The sequence below is a fragment of the Parasteatoda tepidariorum genome, chromosome 8 (assembly GCF_982258835.1).
Source record: "Parasteatoda tepidariorum strain Cologne lab strain chromosome 8, Ptep-v5.0, whole genome shotgun sequence".
Lineage (NCBI taxonomy): Eukaryota > Metazoa > Arthropoda > Arachnida > Araneae > Theridiidae > Parasteatoda > Parasteatoda tepidariorum.
The window spans coordinates 61,916,563-61,943,449 of NC_141762.1; the positions used below are offsets into that span (position 1 = coordinate 61,916,563).

A 26,887-nucleotide genomic window follows, 5' to 3' on the forward strand; every position below is an offset into this window, starting at 1 on the left:
AATGACGTCACTTGCAGGTATCCAATTGTAGTTTAAATTTTCAAACTATATACTTTTCATATGTCTGGAAAATTTATAAAAAGTGCAGTTTACAGTTAATCGGAATAAATATTTGTACTGAATATTGATCTATATTTGACTATTAAATAAAAATATTATATTATAATTAAGTACGTCTAACATAAATTATTTATAATTTTAGAAAGTCATCAAATTTTGCAATAAAAATCATTATTGAGCAAACTCATTAGAAAATGACGTAAACAGACTGCCGTAACCTTGGTAATGCTTAAATGTTAGTTTTACCACGAGTATACCTAATTGATTCTCTAAAAAAAATTGTGTTTTAGAAAAATAAATTTTAGTAATATTGTATTGTAATAAGAATTTTCTTCTTTTTTCAAATCAGTAAAAACGTCATGGCATCATTTAGTTCATCCAGATTACTTTCCTAGGCAATCTTGTACATTATGATTCTTCGCCGGAAAATATTACTTCATAAAATATCCAGAGGAGAAATGACTACCAAAAAATATACTCATCAAATTCAGCAATTATATTACACATTAAATGAAATAAATAAATATTTATTGATGCTTGCGGCTGACAATATTTATAATTTACAAATTCGGTATTAAATACAAGGTTTTCTACGATAATAGCTTTTCCTATTATATTTTTGAGAATCCTTGATAAAAATGAAATCAAAAAGTATATATGAGCGAGTTAGAACTTTTATGAGAAAGGTATCAAAATATGTTTTACTGCTGGTTGAAATTTAACTCTTTGACGCAGATGGGACACTGGTGTCTATTTAATACATTGTTCTTTTTTTTCGACACTCTAATTACAAGCAAAAATATATTTTGGTATTTTTACTTATTAAAAATAATCTTATAGTTCCTAAAAAAATCTGTTAGATCATCGGAAATTTATTTCTACTAAAATTAAAAAAAATCCAAGAAAAGTAGCTTGAAAATTATTTTTTCATTCATATTCAAAAATTTAACTATAATTTATTTTTTAAATTAAGTAAAAAACTGTTTCTCTTGGATCTAAATAATTGAAAATAAGAGCAAATTTAAAAAGTTATTGTTTGGAAGTGAGCCCTGTTCTGAAGATTGTACCTTTAACACAGAAAAAGACACCGGTAATTCATGCTGCACTGTTAGAAATTTCTCTGAAAAAATGGTTAAATAACAATTTATTGCAATGTTATTTTTTCCATACATATACAAAGCGGATAAATAACCATAAATAAAATGGTATTCAACTTGAGAAAAACCGTTTATTAACTGCTTTCACGTAATACTGTTGAACAACCAGAATTTTATCGCGCCAACTTGGTTCACCTAATGAAGCTAATTAATTCCTTTCAGCTGTGCTAATATCATAGCCGCTAGGGCTAATCTGTCAATCTTATAACCAACAAAATGGGGGTTCGAGTCCCAGCGTTGACGCCACAATATATCCTCAGTTCCCTTCAACACATGTAGAGGTTATAGTGTCCTGCACTCCCCAATTTGTGATCTTGGGATGTTATAATACGATATTCTCATTTGCGCTTAGATGACAGCACCATAAAACTTCTAAACTATCCCCAATGTCCAGTTAAATTTCTTTTTTTGCCGCTTTGAAACCATGCTAATTGTAAAGGGTTAAAAAAAAACTGTAAAGTAGCTCATGGTTTTTTTAACCAAACTAAATGTAAACGTTTTCAAAATAGTAAAGATAAAAAATGTTCTTTAGCGTAAACCTTACGGTTAATTGGATGGACAGACTCCTGCCAGTTATTTTACCATAGTTTTAGAATGAAAATTCTAACAGTGTGTATTTCATAACCATAATTTATTGAAATGCAAAATATAATAATTTTCCTCTTATTTTGACCTAAATGCCGACCAGGTGGCCGAGTGGTAAGCGTGTCTGACTGCGGAGCCATTTGTCGCGGGTTCGAATCCCGCTCAGGGCATGGATGTTTCTTTCTCTCTCCCTCTGTGTTCTATGTCCTTTCTCCTTTGTGTGAATGTGGCCCGCTCTGTAAATGGGGTTGTGGTTCTGTGACGTGGGCGATGCTGCTCCACCACCGTGGCTTCGCCACAGGTGCCCACTGGGTAACGAGAAAAGAGTAGCAGTTCTGGCATTCCTGTGGCCAATGGGACGATCCCCAAGTGTCCGCCATTAAAAAAGAAAGAAAAAATATTTTGACCTAAATTTTTGCAAGTAAGGAAAAAAGTATGAAAATTATGTTTAATAAAAATGCTGCGTGAAAGGGTTAAATTAGTTTTTAATATACTCATCCTTCGACTTAATACTAAAGAACTTTGCTACCGTACCTAGGACTTAAATGCCATAAAATTCAGAGATCGAAAAATCAATCAAATAGTTTGAAATAGTATGTTTAAAATGGCAAGTATGCACTTTGAGCATAACCTTGCAATATGCTTAAAAATTACAAAAATTGCCTTGTCTGCCGTTAAAAAAAAAAGAAGTAAGTCAAATGTTTGTACTAATTTCGATAGTAAAAAGGATTTCGAGACAGAAAAAATTATTTAAATCGTTTTTTTTGTTTGTTGTGTATATATATATATATATATATATATATATATATATATATATATATATATATATATATATATATATATATATATATATATATATATATATATATATATATATATATATATATATATATATATATATATATATATATATATATATATATATATATATATATATATATATATATATATATTGTAATGTAGACCAGTGGTTCTCAAATGGAGTCCTAGGGTTTCGTGAGATTATTATATTTGTATCCAAACATCAAACCATAATTTATTTGTTAATTTTATTTTTTTTTGGAAATTATTTAAGTAAAATAACAATAAAAAAGAATTAGTAAAAAAGAATTAAATACTTTTCCAATAATAATATTGAAGATAGAATGTGTATTTATAAAAAAAAATTAATTTTTGTTTCTCATCGAACTTTCCAATTCAATATAAAATAATCGAATCCAATAATAAAGAACTATGTTTCCCTGGTAACCATTCTCAACTTTTATAACAATATTTTCTAAACTATAATTCAACTTACTTTATTCGTTTTCAGTTTATGCATACACCAAAAACAAATTCAGAACGATACCATTCCAGACTTGCTAATTCAACTTGTTGACATAAATTCTATAATTTTAAGTCTATTCATCGAAATATAAAACGATGACTGAATAAATTTCTTTTTTCTCAATAAATATAATCAAAGCAAATGGTAGTTTTTTTTTACTTTTTCGTTTAGTATATTCACAGCGTACTAATTTTGTTTACTAACTTGGTGTTCCGTAAAAAGATGCTCGATCATTAAGGCTTCCATAGCAGTAGAAATATTGAGAACCGCTGATGTAGACAATAACTGATAAATTTTATAAATAAACCCTTATTCTCCTTGTTAAATTTGTATCTATTTCATCTCAATAATGATTTCAGGTATTTATGACCATTACGGTTGAGTAATAATCGTTCTGATGCCTTGATCAGCTGATGATGGAAAACCAAATTCGTAAAAAGAGCCTATCTCAGTACTGCTGGGATTGTGGTGAGACTATTAAAGACAAGTACCTTTTGTATGCCCTCGACAGATATTGGCATAACAGTTGCTTGAAGTGCAGTGTTTGTCGCATTCCTCTGGCAGACGCAGGAACATCTTGTTTTACAAGAGCTGGACTTATTCTCTGCCGGGACGACTATTTACGGTGAGTTAAATAGCTTCATCTAATTATGCCGGGAATGCAAATAGGAATAACCTGATTTTAAAATCAGTGAAACCTGACTTGTTAAATCCCTTTAGGCTGTTTTACCAGTTTAATTTCATCTCAATGAGCAAAGTCCAAAAGGAAAAAAAAAGACAATTAAATTCATCGTTTATAAGTTCGTCACAATGAACTTATAAGCTTAAAACTGATGAATCCATCAAATTGTTCTGCAACTTTCAAAGATTTTAGTATATTTTTATTAATGGAGCTATTACAAGTATTATAATAATTGGTACACGAAATTGAAAAAAAATATACCAATTTTATTTTATTTATTTCTTAAAATGCTTAATGTTACCCGGCAAACACCTAATCAGTAATCAATCGTTCCATGCAAATTGTAGTTTCTCAGTATCAGTGGTTTTTAAATCTGCTCAAATGCATTCTTTAAACTCTTGCCACGTTTCTTTTGTGTCAGTAGTTCATAAAAGGTTTTTTTTAATATTATCTCATTAAAATAAATAACATGGCGTAAGGTAAGGAGATATTGATTGTCTTGTGTTTGGGAATAAATCGCTAAATCTACCAGTGAGGCAGCTCTTCGTTCAAGTAAGCACATACTTACAAATATTGATGGATTTCGCCTTTATCTGTTGATACTCAAAACAAGTGTTGTTCTCACTAGGTTGTAAAAACTGTAATTTGGTTCCTATGAATCTGCACAAAAATAACTGAAAAAAACAAACCTTGCATATTCTAATACTTAATCTCTATTCTGTTAATGTCACCATTTCAACGGATTCGGGTTTCAGCCCCCAAAAATGAAGGGGGTAGACTCAATCTGAGAAATGTGGTCCCAATAGTTTGGTCAGATGAGCGATCCAAAGTTTGGACCCCTCAATTACACAGTGAGAGTCCAAAATTAATATTTATGTGAAAAAGAAACGAAATCTTTATCAAAATCTGTCACATTATAAGTGAGAAGAGAGATACGTCAAATATCGAAACTAGTTTCATTGCCTGAAGAAACTTGGAGGCGTTTCTAGTAATCAACCCCTTCTCGTTTCATTTGATAATTAAACTGGTTTTGATGTTTTCAGTGCCACCTTCTTCTATAAAGATTTGTTTAGTCTTTTTATCTTTTTTTTACTAAAATATTGATTTGCCACCCAATTAGTAAAACTGTTTCAATCATTTTCGACAAGAATTTTGAAATTTACATTAAGGGTTGTCATTGTTGTTTTATATTTCATTTTATATCCGTCGTTGAACAGCAGACCCAATTTTTGGGTTTACGACTACTAATATTCAACTCCGTAGCCTTGTAATTTTGAACCAATCCAGAAGACAAGGAAATTCCTTGATCAGTACCCCCAGAGGTATTGATTTGTTATGGGAGCATGGAGGACTTTGTGATTCGACAAAATTCACGTGCATCAGTCACCATTTACTACACAGAGAAGACACATTCACACACCATCCATCCGCAGATCGTAAATTTGACCTGAATCAGAGCATGACCAATTTCAGACACAGTACCCCCAGAAGTATTGATTTGTTACAGGAGCTTGGAGTACTTTGTGACCCCGACAGATTTAACGTGCGTCAGTCACCGGTGGTCTTTGACCGGCGAGGATCGAACTCACAACCTCTTAGGGGCGAGCAAAATGCCCACCAACCAAGATATCCCAACCCCAGGACTATTTTTCAACATCCTATATAATATTTTGATATGATGTGAATTTCTGAGGTTTTGTTTTTATTTTCAATCCCTTTTTATTTTATTTTTTACTGATACTGCAAAAAGTTAGTCTAGGATGAGATTTAAATCTCTTATAACATTTTTGGAAATTTATTTTAGTAATTTATGTTTTCTTTTTTAATGCAATATATGTACCTGTTGAATCACGCTGCGAAACCCACAGACGGTAGAAAGATCTCTAAACTACCAACAATATAGATAAAATGGACATTATTATTTTATATTTTCGTAATAACTAGGGGATAGATCTTTTTTGTTACTTCGAATTTGAAGGTTTAAATCCAATTCATTGCACTCTGGTTTGCTTCCACAACATGCAACTAAGATTTCTATCCTATTGTTATAGTTAATTGATTCATACACTGCTTCGTATCTGAATCGCAACAATACTGATTCAAAATTCGAAGAATGGTAGCCGAATCATTAAAGTTCATAGACAGATGACATAACAATGATCCGGTTTCGTGATTTTCCTCTTCATGTAGCGCAAATGTGAGCTTTTTTCTATTAAAATATTCTTTTACAAATGCAAATTCGTTACGACAGTGCTGACTTGTCTTCTGAGTGAAATTCAAAATTGCATATGAACACTATCATTTCAAGTTCACGTGCATAGCTAATAATAAAATATTTTTAAGAGTCCTCGTTCCTCTAGATTGAACTCAACTGTCAAACAGTTTATGGTAGGGGAAATTATAAATTTACATTTAATCACTTTTATTTAATTTACGCGAATAAATTGATGCTGAGTATTTAACCTACTCTGCAACGTTACGCTTTCTAACATATAAAAATGCAAAGTTGTCACTCAATTGAAATGGGAGATATATAAGGATGTTATTTAAGAATTCAAACGCATTTATTACAAAATTAAACCCCTGCAATTAAGCTATAAGCAGTTAAAGTGTAGAAGGTGAAGAAGACGGGCAATTTATAGTTTAAGTGTAGATACCGTTGTCCAATTTTAAATTTTGATAGCAAAAAAAATTTTAAAAATCTTTATTTTTGCGTAGTTTGCGTTAAGGTAATTTTTCATCCAAATTCGAAATTGGATCTTATCAGTTTAAACCAAAATAAAAGCATACTTTGGAGATGTAAAAGAAGGACAAAGCATGGTATTAAATTATCTATCAAAAATATTTACAGTGTAATTCTCCTTTCTTTTTCTGTTTGAGAAAAAAAATATAGAATTTCTAAAAATTATCCTTCGTCATTTCGTTGAGTCTAAAATAAAAGATGCGTTTACCCTTCTTGCGAAATATATAGTGCTCTAGAATGACTCTATCATCAAAAGTTTAACAGCAAAAAAAAAAAAAAAAAAAAAAAAAAAAAAAAAAAAAAAAAAACTGATATTTCAAAAGTTAGTCTAAAATTAAAAATGACTTCCTGACTCCTGTTGCTCCAAACTCTCTAAAAACTCTTTCAAACTCACCAAAACTCTTTAAATTAATAAACAGACTGTTGGTAAAGTTATAGAAATAGGAATAATTAAAAAGAAATAGAAATTGTTTTCATCTACTATAAACATAATTATTACATAACGCATAAAACTAAACAGAAAATAATAGTTGTTGTTCACCTGCATTAGAAGGTAACACGTTGAATGCCACTCTAATATTGCATGGCTTGCCCATCTGGCCACAAGGGTAAATAACTACAAACTAAATTTGCAAATATTAGACAGATTTTGCTAGTTTTTTAAAAGGTTTAGCGTGACATATCTGAAAAAAGTGGTGAATTATATAAGCCTACGAATTGTTTAGAAATAATGGTGGATAAAAATTAACTAAATTGAATTTATTAAACCAAGAATCACAATTAATAAACTACCACTTGAAAATATTTATTCGCTGTCCGGAGCAAGTTGGCATCTCTGTGTATATAAATAAAACTATTTTTGTGTGTTCTATATTGCATTAATTTCTTCAAATCATTTTATTAACGATAATAATATAAAAATAATTAAAAATTTACTCGAATTCTGTGTTTCTAATAATCTTAGCTTCGCCGGTCACCGGTTACCCCCGTGGCGCTACGAACAAACTCAGTGCCGGCCACCGGTGACCCCATGGCATTCAATTTGTTAAATAATCTGAGTTTTGGAAATAGACGATTCAAGTAAAACTTTGCATTATAAATAAAGTGAACAAAACTTCAACTTAGAGAGTGGAAGCAAAATGTTCAAAATAGTATCCAAAACAAAATTACAATCATATGAATGGAACATTTACTTAGATGGCTTTCGATAGTTAAAATCTCTTTACTGAAAACAAATCGTGAAATACAAGATTCAAATTTGGCTATTACTAGATCTTAAAGCATTTCCCAGATAAAAGTTTTCAGACCTTTTTGACTTGAGATATGAAGGCTGAGGTTAAAGAACGGTTTGTGTTCATTTTTTACAAAAATTACGATTGCATTTGAGGATTAATTAGTTTTAAGAAATCAATAACGTGAAAAATTGACTCTTCCCGAGAGTTATTACGCACTGAAAATGGGTCGTACTAGGGAAAAATAACTTTTCCTTTCCACTCACAAAATCATTTGTTCTCGGAATCAGCTTTTATGGGCTGTTCTTTTCCTCGTGGTCTTCATATTTTAAATATTTAGTTGTATTTTAGTTTTAATTTTTAAAAACAGTCAAGAAAAGGATGTGTTTTTTTTATCCCATTTGTTTAAATTATATGAAACAGCAAACTAGTTATACTATTTTTTATCTTTATTTTTGTTATATTTAGAGTGCAAATCATTAGTTTTTAAGCTTTAATGTTTGTTAATTTAAAAAAAAACTTTTGAAATGAAAAGACTTTCCATTCAAACCAATTATTACAAATAAAATAATTCTTAATAAAACATAATAAAATCTTTTTGAGTTTAATGTCGTTTTTAATAATTACTAACAAATTTAACCACTATTTAATACTATCTGTGAGCCAAGATCTGGAAATAAATTTATTATAATATTAAATTAAACTTTTTTTTTCTGTATCAAACGTTTTGCATTAACATTTTAATGTTCACGTTGAATAACTATTTTTTTCATATTGAACCTATTTATTAAAAGTTTTCCGATGAATACCAAACTATTTTAGAGAAATATCATTAAAGACTTTGAGTAAAAATCTTTGTGTATATGTAGTTTTTTCTGTATTTTATCATTAGAAATATAAGTTTTAAGCTTAAATAATATATATATATATATATATATATATATATATATATATATATATATATATATATATATATATATATATATATATATATATATATATATATATATATATATATATATATATATATATATATATATATATATATATATATATATATATATATATATATATATATTATACAATTCTTCTTGAAAGAGAGATAGCTATAGAAATAGGCCGCTACATAGACTTCATGGTCTCCATGGTTACCGTTAATGAGGCAAGTAAGTCAACAGCTGATACTTTTCGACCATTATAGCTAAGTTGCGACGTGGCAACATGTGTTATACCAGAAAACTCGAGGGGGGAATTATACTTTGGGTGAAAATATACTAAAAATGCGTAAAATGTGTTTCTTTTTTACACATTTTCTCTTCTTTTTTCACTTTATTTATATTCCATATCGGTCTCCAGAGAAGGAGTCGACAGTTTTCATTTGGCAAAATCGATCATGTTTTTTTTTCTTTTCTTTTTTTTTGGAATCCCTATTCTCCTAAGTGTTTGTAGTGTCGTTTTTGACGTTCACCTCTGTTTCTAACAAAAAAGAAGAAAAAATTTCTGGTGTAAATGGTTCCTCTGACGGTTATTTCTATTTTTCTGTTTTATCCTGTGGGGGAAGTTTTTCATCGCTATACTAATTTTTCTGTTCCAGCAAACATGAGTAAACACAAGTTATATGTGACTTTTGGGATATATTTTTTCGTTTCTTTTCTTCAACTTATTTCAAAATGCGTGAAATTTTCCCATCATTCTTTCCTCAAACAATCTTTTAAGACAACAAACAATTTTACTTTTTAATAATCGAAGTTGTTGATTGTAGTCGAATTTCATTATTGGTCTCTTGGGAAAATATAAGTTTTTGCCTTAAAGCTAATATTTTTCTGTATAAATGGCATAGATCAAAATTACAAAACATGCAGAAACATTCTAAGTGGAAAGATCGTTAGAAAATTTATCTTTATAACAGAACTTTTTTTCGCTACAATAAACTGTCAAACTCAATAATTTGTTTTTCATGACTTTAAACTTGAACCATAAGCTTCTCAGTAATCAATGAATATTCCTTCTATACTGTTTTACGAAGTTTTTACTATATTTGTTTTAAGAAATAAATCTTAAAACTGTTCATGGAAGTAATTGGCATTTAACAAAAACACGAAGCGTTACTTGGTAATCAAGTCTGTTGCCATGAAACGTTATGTGAAAATGTAGCAAGGTTTCGACAATTTCCTAAAATTTACTGAGAAATTTTGAGTGATAAATAGCAGAAATATTCCAACTATTAGCCTCAAGCTAATGACTAGCCCTTTTTGCCCTATATTTCTGTATAGACATTGAACAAATAATTTGTAAATAACAATGAAATGCTTAAAAAATCATTACTTTTTATTTAAGAAGATTTTCAAAACTTAAATGATCCATACCTGTTTTTTTTCTGGTAGCATTCAAACTATTACTTTATTGCATGCATTGAAATGAAGGTAGAATAGAATGGATTTCATTGTAGCTTCAAAATGCTTCTCTACAACCAAATGTTATATGCTGTGAAAAACTTTTAATCTTGTCATATGGTAGCGAAGGGCATCGTCTTTCAAACGGATTTTATTTTTTCCTCAAAATGACTAACTACATTCAAATGTTGCATGCAATGAAGCTTTTTTACAGTCACGGCTTACGATAGCGAATGGCGAAAAATATTGTCTTTGAAACGGATTTCATTTTACCCTCAAGATGCTTCACTGCACTTAGATGCTCTATGCAGGGAAACACTTTTACAGTCACACCATGTAATAGCGAATGATGAAGGATATTGTCCTTAAAATTGATTTCATTTTATCTTCAAAATGCTTCACTCAATGAAATGTTTCATGTAATGAAACGTCACGGCCTTTGAAAGTGATTGGCGGAAAATATTGTCTTTGAAACGGATTTCTTTTCACCCTCAAGATGCTTCACTGCACTTAGGTGCTCTATGCAGGGAAACACTTTTACAGTCACACCATGTGATAGCGAATGGTAACTGATTTCGAATGCTATATGCAGTGAAACACTTTTACAGACACGCCATATTGTAGCGAATGTTAATTGTCGCAAATGGCGACCATATAGTTTTATTATATGCAACTTTCTTAGGGAAAATAGTTTCATTTAAATAGGTGCAGAAGTTTTCAATTTAAAACTTATAATAATTTTGTAACTTGTTATAAGGCTATGACGGAAAACCTATACAAAAGCAAAAATAGTTTTAAATAGATTAAAATTTATACAATTGCTATTAAGCAATATCTACTAGTAAACTATTTATCATCACAATTGATTATTTTTAGATCCCTCCCACTTTTTACATCTACCGAAAAAAAGGGAACTTATCCAGAGAAGATATACATTTTTTTGTTTAATTTCGAAACTCTAATTACTTACAATGTTTGGCCTTTTGCTTATGGCGCTTTGCATGATGAAGCCATTCTGGTCGCACTTATTATACCAGCCGTAAGCAAAGGTTTAAAAATATATATTCTCTGTTTTACCTCTTAGTTTGCAAAAATCCAATAGTTTTCAAATTAATAAGGCTTTTTCTACTGTTCAATAAATATCAATAAATCAAATAGACCTCAATTAATTCAGAAAATCGATGGTAAATAGATTTTGGTACACAATTTGTGAATTTATAATTCTATATAAATTCGACTTACGAATATATTTCCGTTTTCTAGAGGTGATTTAATACATAATATTCTACAAAGTGCCCTAAATATATGGAAAAATGTAAATTAGAATTCCGAAAAAAAACTCGCGTTGAGTTAATAAATGAAAATGACCTTTCAGCATGATTCAGCAAGAGGTCTGCCTACATGGTATTTTTTCTACTTCAAGTTTAACAGTTTATAGTTCTCTCACTAAAAATTAAATCGTTTTTTTTTCTATTCTATCGCACTACTTGAACAACTATCTACACATCTTCGTAATTTCAAATTTTTAAGCCTTATAATTCTTTCGCAGCAAAACAAAATTTGACAAAAAGGAGAAAGAATAGAGAAAAAAATTGCTGCAATTTTAAAATTTCCATAACTGAAACTTTTATTTGCTGTAAAGTTTGAATATTTTTTAAGTGCAATATTTTTTTATTGAGAATTTTGTTTCATTTTTTTTTATCTATAGATGAAAATTTTTATTTTCTCCAAGATGATTAATAGTTGCAGTTTTATGTTCAAAATTCTTTTAAAAGTTGACCAGATTTTAAATTCAAGAGTTGGATTTTTTGGTTTATTACTATATTACTATGCGTGTCAGAATATTATAGTATTGTATAATGCAACAATGTAGTTTGCTGGAAAGCTTATGATTTTGTATTGAAATTGATTCATATGACTTGATTTGTCATGTTTTTTTAGATTCATTGGTATTTTGTCCATTGATATTATTCTCTTTATTTTTGATCGATACATTGTGTAGCAGAACACTTTTTTTTTTAAATATTCCCCCGGATAATCAAGAGAAACTCATGTTAGAACTAAGTATGAATATTGCATGAGGAAACGAGAAATTTAAAACACGATGTGGATTTACGATAAAATATTTGTGAAGTAAGCGTATCAAAAAATGGTTACTGAAATTTGTTATTCAAATGTAATAATATCATATAGGAATTTAGGAATTTAACTGAACCATAAAAAACGACCAAACAATTATCGGTAAACAGCGTACATTTATAACAGAATCGTTGCGAATCAACGGAGTCGGAAAATAGTTACTCTAATTAGAAATTTAAGCAATATAATATCATGTGCAAAATATCAGAATTAGAAAAATCACATGGAATTGGCCACACTAAAAAAATTATCGGAAAATGGCAGGGATTTACAATGAAATCATTGCTTCTTAAGCATAGCAAAATGCTATCACTCAAACTCAAAAACTCTAATAATTGCTACTACATATAAAAATATTGGGAATGGTAAAAACACGTAAAAATAACCGAAAAAATTTAAAGAAAAAATAACTGCCATAATATCAGAAAATGATGCAAATTTACAATGTAATCAGTGCATTGAGGATGCGAAAAAGTTGATTACTCAAATGCGAAATTTTAGACCTTGAAAATTCTTGTGAAGATTACAAAAAATATCAGAAAATGATATGGGTTTACGATGCAATAATCATCAAAAATTGAAGGAGTAAAAAGTGATAAAATTCAAAACTTACGTGTTTCAATAACATCGTATCAAGGAGATCACAGTTTTTAAAAAAATACCCATAATCCTCATAGAACAATCCCTGACGTCTGCAAGCTACTTGAACATAGTTACAAACCAGGTTCACCCATTCATGGCAAAAGTTTTTCCGCCGGGGGATGGTGTTTACCAACAGGATAATGCACCATGTCATAAGGGTCGAATCGTCGAGAAACATTCCAGTGACTTTCAAGTCATATATTGGCCCCCAAATTCACCTGATCTTAATCCAATAGAGCATTTGTGGTCCTATTTGGAAAACCAAATTCGTGCTGCCACGCTACCCCTTCACAATGTGGGGGAATTGCAGGACCAGTTGGTGAGCGCTTGGTACCAGATACCTCAGACTACCTATCAGCACCTTGTGGAATCAATGCCACGGCGAGTGCTAGCAGTTTTGAGGGCTAAAGGTGGTCTTACATGTTATTAGCAGGGTAGTCATAATGTAATGGCTCTTCGGTGTATATTATCTCTATATTCCTGCCTTATGGGTTACTTTTTTTATCAGAAGGTACTATTTAGGCTACTATTATTTATCTTCACTTATTACCATTTAGGCAAATATTCTTAATCCATAGGGCTAGAACAGTAACTATTTTTGAATGCTAACTTCAGAAGAGGTCCATTCATATTTCAGCAGGTCATATTTCAACCCTCTAATTGCATTTTCTCTGCCTGCAGAGTGGCCGGCATTATATTTTTACGACAAGTTCAACAACTAATTATCCTCGAACTAAGTGTTGAATGCTATTTTTTTTATTCCATCATACTCCTTATGCATTTTTCTACACGTCTTCGTAATTTCAAGTTTTTAAATTCATAGCTTTTGCGCAGCAATAAAAAAATTTAAAGTTGAACGCCATAATACTTAATTAGAAAGAGTTGAATCAACATAAGTTAGTAACTAATACAAGCACTAATTACTTACAAATTTAACAATTATTGTTATAGCTAATCATATTTAACTAAAAATTTAATTTTAACGAATGTTAATTAAAATCCTTGTAATAGTCAAAATAAATCATTTATAAAAATTTACTTTTTATGAGTATAAGAAATAAAATCGCTACTTTAAAAGTTTGATAAATTATGACGCTTGCTCCTAGCAAGCACGCAGCTGGAAAGACAATTTAACTGTTCCCCCAGATAACTAACTTAATGTTTACATAGGTTTATTCAAAATTTTCAACACATAAAAGTAATTGTTACCGTTCATTCTACTTTGCCTATCTGTTAAAAACTCTTAGAATTTCAAATATCCTTTAGGGGATAAAAAAAAAATGAAATTTGCTCCCCGTTTTCTTTAAAGTCCACCACCAAATTGAAACTGCAGTAAATGGTGGAGCTCAATGGGATAGTGCCATGCTCAATGGGATAGAGCCATCAGTGCTCATAAATTACAGTACATACTTAACATATTTACTAACATTCCTTAATTTTTCCTTTATATGTATAATATAAATAAAAATTAATAGTTAATTTTAAACTAATATTTTTTATTAAAATTAGACAAATAATAAACAAATAGTTTTAAAGCATCTTTTCAATGATTTACACTAATTTAAACGATAAACTTGAAGTGCTAAATTTTGAAGAAAAAAAACATGGAATTTTTAATAGGAACCGTCTCTTTTCTTTCTTAGCAGCATAAATATTTTCTAAAATATGAAGAACTATACTCCATATAACCAGCATCCAAAGAAAATTATAATAAACTTGAAGTTCGTTCGCTTTTAAACAACCAGTCGTGCTACTTTTCATTTAAGCTAATCGCATTACACCTTTTACTACCAAAAAAGTTCCGAAAGAAAGTTGAAAGAAATATAGAAGGAAAAAAAATTGCTAGCAATTTGACAACGAAAGATACTTGGCGGTGGCGGGAGAGGACGAAGCTGATCGAAAGTTCAATAGAGGAGCGAAATTACGCGCCAAGCGCTTATTGCGTCCCTCACAATAGAAGGTTCCACTCGTAGGAAAGCAGCTTTCAATCATCTGGCCGGCTTCAAATTAAACATCGTCCCGAACCAATCTCGTCGACAGAGATGATTAAAAGTACCCCCCAACCGTGTGCCTTCTACTCCCTCACTCCGAGTACCGTTACGGTTAGGAAAATCCGAAAATAATAATAAAGAAAAGAGCATAGAATAAAAAAATATATATCGTTTGGGGACGCGTTTGCAACAAATTGAAAGCAAATAAAATCCGGCTCATAGGGGCTGAAAGCTTGGCGAGGTGTCGTAATTAGAAGGGGAAATTGGAAAACCCCCGCCGACTGTTAGCAAGTGCCAAATATTAATTTACAAGTCCCGGCACGCGTGTTAATCTACCGTCGCTGCTGTTGCCACAGTGGCGGTAAGAAATATTTGCTTCTAACGAAAAGCGGTCGCTTTTAAAAAGTCGTTTGGCGAATGTTTAAAAGTCTCCGGCGTTATTAGAAACTTTTTCCTTCTGCGCCCATCAGCCTTTTAAAAATCAAATCGCCGCAGCGGAATAAAATAAAAAGAAAAACGTAAAAATAAATTACTTTCCTTTTAAAAGATGCGCACGATGTTCGATGGGAAATCACTTTTGTTCGATGAAATTGCAGCCGGTATATTCAATAAAGAACGTTATTACGAGTTTCCGAATACAAAAGAGAAAAGAAGCGACGTCAGTTTTTTTTCTTCGTTTTTTCATCATCGTTTTATTATTTTCTGAGTGCTCGTGCCTCTCTAAAATAAGGAAAAATCTATTACTACCCTTTTATATGAGATTTTTCCGATTCCTGCTTCATTTTGTGTTAGCTAAAATGATTTGGTTGGGAAAAAAATGTTTTAGGTAGTTTTTGGATTCAAACTCATGTAAAGTACTAATGAATTTTAGCCTATAATTTCATAATATTTTAGTTTTCCAGAGAAAAAAAAATTCTAATTCTATTTTTGATTTATGAAGCTGAAAGTATATGACAGACTCAGTTAATTTGAAACTTAAACATTTTCAAATGCTAAGATTTTTCAAATTTCTATTTCAAGCAAAATACTATACTGAAACTTAATTTAAGTGTAAAGGATGAGAAGAAATGGGAAAAGTGAGATGAACTGACTTTCTTTTTTTATTCTTAATTTTTTTTTTCAAAAAATTTAAAAATCCATTCGCAAAAAGTTGAAACTCATCCATTTGTTAACATACACGCACACAACAAAATGCATTAATGTACAATAATTTAGAAAGTAGAAGAAAAAAATTTAAAATCTGATACATAAAATAGAAAAAAGCTAGATTCAGTGCTCCACTTTTTTCATTTTTAATTTTTCAAAACATTTTAAAATTTGCCTACTTGCAAAAAAATTTCATATTCTCCAAAGTCAATATTCATCTATAATTAATTTTAGGAACAAAAACTTTAACTAGAAAAGGTTATTTCTTTCATCTCAGTTACGGACCCCATCTCAATTAATCTGTTTCGCTTAGCTAAATTTAAATTATTTTATAGCGTTTTAATTTTTATTGTCTATACACAATAATTAGGTTGTTGTATAAGAGTTTTTACCCTCGATTTCAATACTCCGCTGTTCATTTTTCCTCAAAACCTAATTGTTCGAAAACAGTTTATTAAATACTTTCATTTTTGAATGAGAAAAATTCATTCAAATAACAAAAAGAATCGATTAATAAAGTATGAAAAAACCATAGTATTTTATCTGTTAGCGATATATGCTATGCAACTCTATCCCTTAAATATTTTATCCGCTGTAAGTACTTGATATATTACAGTACTCAATATGCCTGATAATATACAGTAAATAATAAGGTAAGAAATTAAAAAATGATTTCGCTTCACAGTATTCTTAACATGGTGTTTAATTAAACAATAATTGTTACTTATTATTAGCTAATTAGAAATCTTCTGTCATAGTTTTTAGTAACTTATATACTTCGAACTGTTAAATATCACTTATACAATAGCTGTACAGAATGCTTAACAATCCTCACCTCTAATATCTCAATATTCACTTTCAGAATCTAAAACCAAAAATGCTGCAAAAAAATTAGCAAATCAGTGTTTTCAAGTTAATATTTAAGCGAGAAAGAAACAAAAATATTATTCAAAGATTAATAGAAAAAATGTCAAAAACTGTTTGATTGCCTGATAAAGCTTAGAAGTACTTCAAATAATTCCCTTTTAACTTCTTTCCCTTCCCACCGACAATCAAACAGGTTTTAGTGTTTTTACAAGGTTCCCACTGCCTGGAAAAATAAACGAGTGGTAGCTAAGATTCTTCAAGACTACTGAAAAATGCTTAAATTTAACTTTCATTCGTGAAATTTGAAATTATTCCACCCATACAAGAGTTATTTTTCCACCCATATATATTCCCTTTAAATTAAATATTTAATGCTTAAAACATCTACATATATATCATTTTCGCTACCACTTTAAAAAAATTTCAAATCCGTGGAAACCCTATTTTAGTCCTATCTTCCTGAGTTGTTATTCGTTAGAATTAGACATTATTTTTTGTCTTTTCCTAGCTATTAATTTATTTTGCGACACCAAATGTGCATACTATTACTTTACATTACTTTCAACAATTCCAAAAATATATTTTAAATTAAACACTCTGAAAAAAATTCTGAGACATACACTAGCGTGCAAAGGTCTTTGGTCAAACTCAATATTATAGATGATTGGAAATGTAATAAATAATGTATAATTTTATTCCTAACCATTTTTAATATTCTTATCAACTTGAAAGCAGCAAAGTTAGTTCTTTGAAAGTCACTTAAAATGCAATTTCATATCAGGTATTTGTTTTGTCGTATTTTGTATATTGTCGGATGTTTGTTTTTCGTGAAGCGATTTTCTTATATCTAAGAATTGTATGAAAATACAATTTAAAAGATACAATTTTAACAAATAAGCATAAGTTTTGCATATTTATTGACGGAAATCGTGATCTTAAATTTAATTTAATATTGACATTTATTTTCGAAGAATTAGTTCTTACAAGACTCGAATTATATTAAAAAAAGAAATATTCAACTGAACTGAGTGCAAAGATTTAAATTTAATCCAAAGAAGATTACATATTCCATTAAATTGCAAGAAAATTAAAAATTCTTAAATCAAGTGTAATATACAGGGTGATTCTAAAAAGATGGGCAAAATTTTAGGAAGTGATAGTACACACCCAAGCAAACGATTTTTATCAAAGAATGCATGGTCGAAAACCAAACGCAAAACCGCTAGAGGGCGTCGAAGTTTATGTTATGTTCTTATATGAGGCAAAAACACTCAAAGAGCGATGAAGTTAAGTAATAAAAGCAAATTTAATGGCATGTGATTACCATAAGTGTTCAAAACAGTGGCCGGCAGCGGCTATGCACGCAGTACAACGGCAAAGAAAAGACATGGCGAACATTCTGAAACACACTAGGCATGTCACGAGCTTTCCCTGCAGTGGCCGAAAACTTGGCGACAAGTAACGCAGCGCAGTAGCTCGCAACAGGAATGGAGCTTTCACGTTTGCATCAAACAACTTTCCAAATGCGCCAGCACCTTTGCATTTTGTTTTCGACCATGCATTCTTTGATAAAAATTGTTTGCTTGGGTGTGAACTATCACTTCCTAAAATTTTGCCCATTGACTAAATGAAACGGAAATTATCTCTACAAAGAAAAGAAAAAAACGCATGGAAAGGTTAACTCGTTGATCAAGAACTTTTGCACGCTAGTGAAATGTTGAAACTTCTTAAACGAATATTTAGAATATTCTATTTAACTATACTAGAGGAACCCAGTAATATCTGTGCAACAACAAGTAAAATCTAATCTATAAACCTTAAAAATATTTATTAATTTTCATAATTTTTAACAAATAGTCCTAAAATAATGAATGATAAAATTTGATTTTCTTTAAAATTGGAATTATGGGAAAATTTGATCAAACCCTACTTTTATGACTCATAACTTTTTAGTGTAAGCCAATATACTTTGATTTCTTATAACAATATCAATTCCTTTTTATTCAGTATACTTTAATAAATCCAAGCGAACCTTGGAGCTCTTTTCTTTTAATAAAAATTCCTCGAGCTTCCTTTTTTTTAAGAGAAAACTTATCATAAAAGCAATTATAGAGGAAGGTGGGATTGTGCGGTAAAGACATTAAAAATAAAGAACAAATAACCAATAAAAACTACGCAACATTATTAGAACAGGTTCCGTATTAGGACTTATATACAGCTGCAAGAATTTCGCTGTATGATTTTAGGTCCATTATCATATATATTGCAGACGACGAAAATTGCCTCAGAGATATGATAAGTTATGAATGGAGACAAAAATATCAAAATAAAAGGGGCTTGTCAAAAAAGCAACAAAATGGGATATATCGCTTTAATTTTCTTTTTATTAAGTTTTAGAAAATTACATAAAGGAATTGTATCGTACGTGGAACATATAGGTTCGTTGACTGAACAAAAAGTTAAAGGAATTTTTCTTACTCGATATTAAACTGGACAATGGAATGTACGAATGTAATTGAAAATTTGAAAAGAAATTTATCTTTCAAACTATATTTTTCAAGTATTTAATATTATTTTTCCGAATCGCAAGCTTTCTTGATTCCAGCAGAATAATTGAGTTCTAAAATAAATTTTAAAAAATGCAATAGTTAAGGAACTAAAGTAGAATTTCAATTATCTGCTTTGATTTAATTGGTTTTAGTTGGAATGAATTGAATTATCTAATTTGATTGAAATGATGATAGTTGAAATAAATTGAATTATCTATTTTGATTGAATTGATCACAGTTGGAATAAATTGAATTATCTAATTTGATTTCAGCTGGGATGAAGTGTAAAAATTAATTGTTTTAAGAGCTGAAAAAAGAAGAGTAATAATAACGCTTTTAATTACAGTGTTAGAATTTTTGGAAAATGTTAAACAATAATATGGATCTAATTAATGCCAATTTTAATAATGGTGATAATTGAACCCTATTATCATGCATGTTATACCACCTTGATAGAAATAAAACGATACTATGGTAAACGATATTAAAACGATATAGTTGAAACGATACTTACTAAACTTGAAAGAAATCTTTTGAGACTTAAAAGAAACTTGAAAGAAATCTTTTTATGGTTGCAACAAATTTTCACAACTTTATGGTTCAATATGCTGGCATTATGATTCAGCGTTGAACAGATTTTTCTGAGAGGAGACTGTAGCAACTACAAAATAAAAACTCTTGTTCAAAATAAAATTGACACAAGAAAAATTATTAAAAGAGAAAAAAGAGAGCAATGGTTTAGGAATTAAAATATGTTGTGTTAGATATCTAACTCTGAAAAATAATTTTTATAGTTTTAAATGGAGCTATTGATTTAGATACAGCGTAATCGCTGTATCTAAATCAATAATTCTCTCTCAATAAAGCTCTTTTTAAAGTATTGCATACATCATTCATCCACTTATCTTTGAATTATAGTATGAATACAATATGTTCATAGCTCTTGTATAATTATATTTCACTACTAAATCATAATTCTCTTAAAGTCTACAATATGTTGCATAATTGAAAACTATCTCCAATTCTCTACAGATTTTATAAAGTGTCATTCAGCATAATACTAATGCTTCTACCGTGGCATAATATTGATACAATAATGATTTTAAAATGAGTAAAATTTGCGAGCTATATCAAATAGTAACATTTATCTTCTTTAATGCCTGTATTTTAAAAAAAAATCCTTGTTAAAAAAATAACTCTAACATTGCCTGTGTTTAAATAGCTAACTTTTTTGTGTGGTTACCGCTGAATATTTTTTTTTATCCAGAGTTTTAAAATTAAGAGCACGAAACTATCATCGTGAAGGGTACCAGTAGTAGCTTGAAATGATAGTATCAGATCACTGAGATACCAGCTAGTCTGGAAAGTACATTGTAAGCAATGATAAACCAGATGGTCACAATCACGTCGTTGGGCACAAAATTGTGCAGTCTTCACCTACATGACCCCCTTAGCATACAACGGGCTGTAACTAAATATGTGGTAACTTTGTACGGGTTTTAATACTTTACAGTTTTACAATTATTTAATACTGCGTTTTCTTATTTGGAAAATTTGACTATCAAAACTAAAATTTAAGTCTCAAGGATGTTTTGCCAAAATTAAATTAGCAAAAATTTCTGAAAAATAAAGTTAGAATGTGCAAAATAATAAGAGGAACTAAGCAAAAAAAAAGTTTTTCAAAATAATTTCATTAGTTTCTAGACAAAACTTCATTTAAGTTTGCCATTTTTACCGTGACAAGGATAAATCATTTGACTCTCTCTAACAGTTTGAGATCAAATAGAGCAACAGAAAACCAAGTTTAAGGAATTTTTAAATGACCACTCTTATTGAATTTTTTTTCCATCCTGATAAGAAATAAAGGAAGGAAATACAGAATTATTCATATTAGGCCATATAACGCGCTATCTAATTGAGTCAAAGATTTAGTGAAAAAAAAATTAATAAAAAAATATCAAAACCAGTCTGATTGCAGGAGGAAGCGATTTCTAATAATTGCCTTTTAACTCTCCTCAATTCTCCTGCTTTCGGTTCCACCTTCATAAATAGTAATTTGATAAATTTTGATAACATTTTTCTTAGTATAATCATTTAAATATTAGTTTTTTACTCCTAAGTTGTATATGTCGCAGGGTGATGATAAATGCAGAGATTTGATTAAATCTTTAAGCTAGATGATCAAATCGTTAAGCTAAATGATGAGATGATGTAAAAATAACAACTCTTTTAGGTGATATCCCTAACTAGAGTAAGTGATTTAATCAAATCCATTAACTGTTTTAGTTAAAAGATTAAATAATATTGTTTAGATTTTACTGTCAATGTAATTAGTAAACTGTTAATATTAACAATCGCCTTTTATTATTAATAAAAAGCAACTCAGTTAAAGTTAGCATAAATGTATACCGGGCAGGGGCATTTAACCTTTAAAGAACATCAATGTAGCGAATACCGGGCAATGGCATTCACTTCACTTGATTGATCTAATTATTAAAAATAATATACTGTAATTATTATCAATATTAGCATTCCAAACACTAATATTTTAATTAATCGGAGGGGAGTGATGAGGTTAAAAACAGGGAAACATAAAGCTGTGCGAGTCCTGACTTATTTATTTCACCTTTTCACTAAAACAGTTAAGGGATTTGATCAAATTATTAACTTTTAAGTTAATCACCCCCAAAGAGTTAACATATTGCGTGAATTTATCGTCTGGGTTAGGGATTAGATCAAATCTTCGATTATATCTCCTCCTTGAAAACAAATCAGAATCAAATTCCGATATAAAGTACCAGTACTTTGGGTCCTCCGTGAAATTAATTTTAACGTAAAATCTATTTTTACCGTAAAATATACCGTAATTGTTACAGTAATATTTATTTAATTTGAGTAATTCAGTGATTTTACTGTAATTATTACTACTTAAATTACGGTTTTGTTCCGCAACTTGTTCCGGTAGATATAGATTTGACGATAAAAAGAAACTTCACTTTGATTACCGGTACTTTTTACCATACCTTACCGATACGTTACAATAGGATCGAGAATTTTTTACTGTTTATGTATATTTGTAAAGGATTCTTAAAACTGAGAGACTATATGACTACAAAGCTATTATCTGAAATCAACAAACATAAAGAAATAATTCATAATCATAATTTATAATCTTTCAGGTTGTTCGGCCAGGAGGGAGAATGTCATGCCTGCAGAGAAACTATACCTGCCACAGAAATGGTGATGAAAATTCAAGGACTGGCATACCACTTGAAATGTTTCATCTGTTCTAGGTGTCACTCTAATTTGACTCTTGGTGACAGATACCAGCTGTGGGAAGGACGAATCCTTTGTGACAGAGAGTGTCTGAGACTGCTCAGACGTAATATGAGCATTGGAACTTCACGCAGAGGGGCTAAGACGCCAAGAGCTCAAAGTGCTGCGAAAACATGACAATGATGATTTGTTTGTTGTCATTTAGGTGGATTTTAATATTTAATTTGTAGATATTGTTTAATGAAATGAAACAAAATCTATATAACTTAGTTGTGACACAAAAAGTCATATGTTCAATTTTTATATGCAAGGTGTTTTGTTATCACTGCTCTAAACTTTTAAAATCCTTATCAACTGTGAAGTCATAAAAACCTGCAATTCAGAATCAATAAGAAGCACTTAATTAACACTAAAAATTATTTACTCTTTGATAATAGTTTTTTTCTTTTTATTTTATTTGACAATTAAACTAGTTTTTGATTATTTTAACTTCATCTTTTCTCTAATTCAACGCAATAATGTTTCGTTAGCTTTTGATTTTGATAACAAATAAGTTTTTGCCATTTTATTTTCCTCACGGATTTTGGAAATGTCATTACAAGCGGTAACTACGTAACACCCTATGTAAAAATTGCCTATCTTTTTTTTAATTTACTTCAAAAAAATTAATGCTGTAGCTTTATCACAATATAAAAAGTAAACACTTTCGATAAGTGTAAATGAAAAACCAACTTACAGGTCTTTTGTTTAAATTTAGTTACATTATTAGTACATACATCATTGCCTCGTCATATTATCATAGCTCGCATTCAAAAATTTAAAAAGCATAAGTGCAAAGATTCATCAGATATTAAAACTTCAAAGAAAAAAAAGAATACATGAAAAAAATAATATTTATGGGAAAAATTCCAATGCAAATTATAGATCATTAGCTTCACCAGCTAATTATACCCTCTTATTAATATTAAGCATTATTAATTAGCATGCGTTATTAGATTCCCTCGAGTCACGAAATTCAAAGCTAATTCATCCCATTTTGGCTGTTGTTGAAGTATTATTACACTCAAATTATCACAGAGAGTATTTCTTGCTTGTGTCTACACATTGTTCACAGTATGCTTTTTTTAATAAAAGAATTATAAAGATTAAAAGAATATTTTTTCAATTTAATGTTACTTTTTCATACAATTGAGTATTTTTTTCATACTTTTACATACAATTAGTCAATGTGATCCTAGCTTTTTTTTATGTTTTTATTAGCTTATTGTTTATATTTCATAAAAGAAAAACTAGTACGTAGCCATGTTTTGGTAGTATTATTTACTATCGTATTTTCCTTATTTTTAGTATTTAGAGTAGGGGTGGCCAAGCTCCTTGATAGTCGAGCCATTTTTCAAAATTTGAAACTTTTCGCGAGCCGCAATTAAGTACGTATTTAAAGGGGTATGCAAAAAAGGCATTAAAAACTTTTCTTTAACAAAAATTATATTTATTGAGAACATAGAAGTAAAAGTACAAAATATGTGTATTGAATTTAAATATTAAAAATTAAACACATTTATTTATTTCTCTTGATAATTCCTTAAAATTTGGTGAATAATTGGTGACAGCACTTCTCAGTAATTTTTTGAGATACTGGTTAGTCAATACTGATCGGTGTTTGGATTTCACGAATTTTAAAGTGGAATAAAATGATTCACATAAGTACGTTGTTCCGAATATTGAAATAATTCGACAAGCAGCCTTTTTTAATTCAGGATACTTCGATTCTGGTACAAATTTTCAAAATTCAGTAATCGACGTCGACTTATATTTTAATTGTGGATCTTGATACTCTTGCATCTCTATTAATTCTAATTCTCCAGATGCTTTCTGTGTCATAATTTTTTGGAAAAGGAAAACTCACCTTGAATTGAACAACGCTGCACTTAGTCTTTCATATTTGTTCTCAGTAATTTAAAAGACATTTTGAAACACCTACGGTATGATATTAACTTCTTAAAATATAATAGCACAAAACTGAAAAGAGAACTCGAGTACATTTATCGAAAACCACAAATAATCCTTCAAAGAACAGCGTGTGGCTCGCGAGCCGCAGGTTGGGACTCAATAGTGTTTAAGAAATATATAATTAAACTAGTTACTGAAATAAATAAATACCAGGAGTAATTTAACAGTTTATTGTAAATTTTTTAATAGTTTAATTCTAACTAGCATACGTCATTGCCGAAGAGAAATATTTTATAGCCAGAAACCAGTCATTCGTACTTTTTGCTTTGGAAAGAATACTTTTTTTTTGATCAGATATAAATTTCAGATGCGTAGTCAAGTCCCTTCATTACAAGTCAGTCATTAGTCTTCTGAGGAATAAAAACTTATGGTAATTTGACTGAACTTTATCTGATATTAACCATCCTAAATTTAACTTATTTTTCCGTCCTTAACTAACTACATACTACAAAAAAAAAACTTACGTTGTTCCAAAATTTATTGCCGTAATTTTTAATGAACGTAAAATTAATAATTATTAATAAATTTTGAAGACATTAAAGTAATTGGTCTGAAATTTTCCAGATTGCTTCAGTTTCTCACAACAACCAACAAGAATGGGGTTTTTTCTTTAACTAATATAGTTAAATTAAAGATTTTGTTTGTGCAATAAATGTAAATAAAAGGATATCACTAAGATTCATAATTACTGTATATATAAGTGTAAATATTATATGTCTTATCAGTGCAATCGATGCTATTTATTCCTATTACTTATTATAAAGTGTGCTATTGATTAAAATCGATATATTCTTTATGTTATGTTATTAATAAAAATTGTGCCAAACTATATAAGTGTAATGCTTGTGTTACTATATTTTTATGTATGTAATCACAATAATTAATCACCTACATTCTTCTACAAATTTAAAATTATTAACTGTAGGATTGAATGACCGGTTCCGATTTATTTAATTATTTCATCTTTTTAAAAAAATTAATTAAACTGATTAGATTTATCGATTTTTGTTTCGAAGTTCTCACTAAATAATAAACAAAAATCTACTTCAGATAGTTAGGGACAAAAATTAGGCTAATTTTTGTGAAAATTCTAACACCACAAAGGAATTGTTAAAAATTAATGAACTTAATTCCACATTTTTATAGATAATGGTGCAAATAAGCATGCACAATCAGTTTGTAATTTTAATCATTTGCGTGTCTTGCCTCACTTTACATTTCATGTGAGTTTAGTTCAATTTACATAATTATTTCACGATGTTGTAATTTTCACAAACAAAAATATAAAAGCAGTGATTTTTTCATATTTAATTTAAATTATGCCGAAAAAAAGCACAGAATGTCTCTTAAGTTGGAGAAATGTTGTTTACTTTATCGAATGCGAGACTATTAATTTCCCGGACTGATCTAATTACATATGAAATTCTTATGTGAATTTTATACCCGTTTAATCATACTTCGAAATAACCTCCACCTGTTGTAATCGGCTGAAAAAGGTTCAGATACAACTTTGAAAGCCTTCTTTCTATAGGCTTTTTACTTCAGGCATTCTTAATATCCTTGACATATTTGAACCTTGTTTCTTAGACAAATTTTCACACTTTCGGAAACAAGAAAAGAATTTGCAATAGTACGGCGAATCTGCTAGATGAGTACGATGAAGGATTCAGACCCTCAACTTCCGAGATCAAAAAGAATTACTAGAGATACAAGGTTTAACCTTTTGACTCGGATAGGACACCGGTGTCTCCTTTATATATTTTTTTCTGACGCTCTAATTATAAGTAAAAATATATTTTGGTATTTTTTAATCTTAAAACTCTGTATAACAGTTACTTAAAAAAATCTGTTATATTATTGGAATTATACTTGGCTAAGGGAGACCTAAAAGTAATGTCGTTTCGGTGCATTTGATATTTGTTATCAAGATTTTATTTTAATCAATACTGCATTGTATGTATTCATCCTCGTTAACAGCAATTATTCAATGCCGGATGAAAAATGAATCGAAATGGATCGAAAAAAGGAATGGGTTTTTAAGACTGGCAAATATTTAATGCGCCGAAACGGCATTACCTTCCTCTCCCC

General features: G+C 29.7%; 1 protein-coding gene across 1 annotated transcript in view; it reads left to right on the top strand.

Annotated features, from left to right (window-relative positions):
- LOC107448858 (LIM domain transcription factor LMO4-B) overlaps window positions 1–25,628 on the top strand; it is a 28,772-nt gene extending 3,144 nt beyond the window's left edge. The window contains exons 2-3 of the mRNA XM_016064212.4: window positions 3,489–3,754; window positions 22,693–25,628. Coding sequence (XP_015919698.1) covers window positions 3,543–3,754; window positions 22,693–22,966 — 486 coding nt within the window. The 5' untranslated portion in view covers window positions 3,489–3,542 and the 3' untranslated portion in view covers window positions 22,967–25,628. The remainder of the gene's footprint in view (window positions 1–3,488; window positions 3,755–22,692) is intronic.
- The last annotated feature ends 1,259 nt before the right edge of the window (window positions 25,629–26,887 follow it).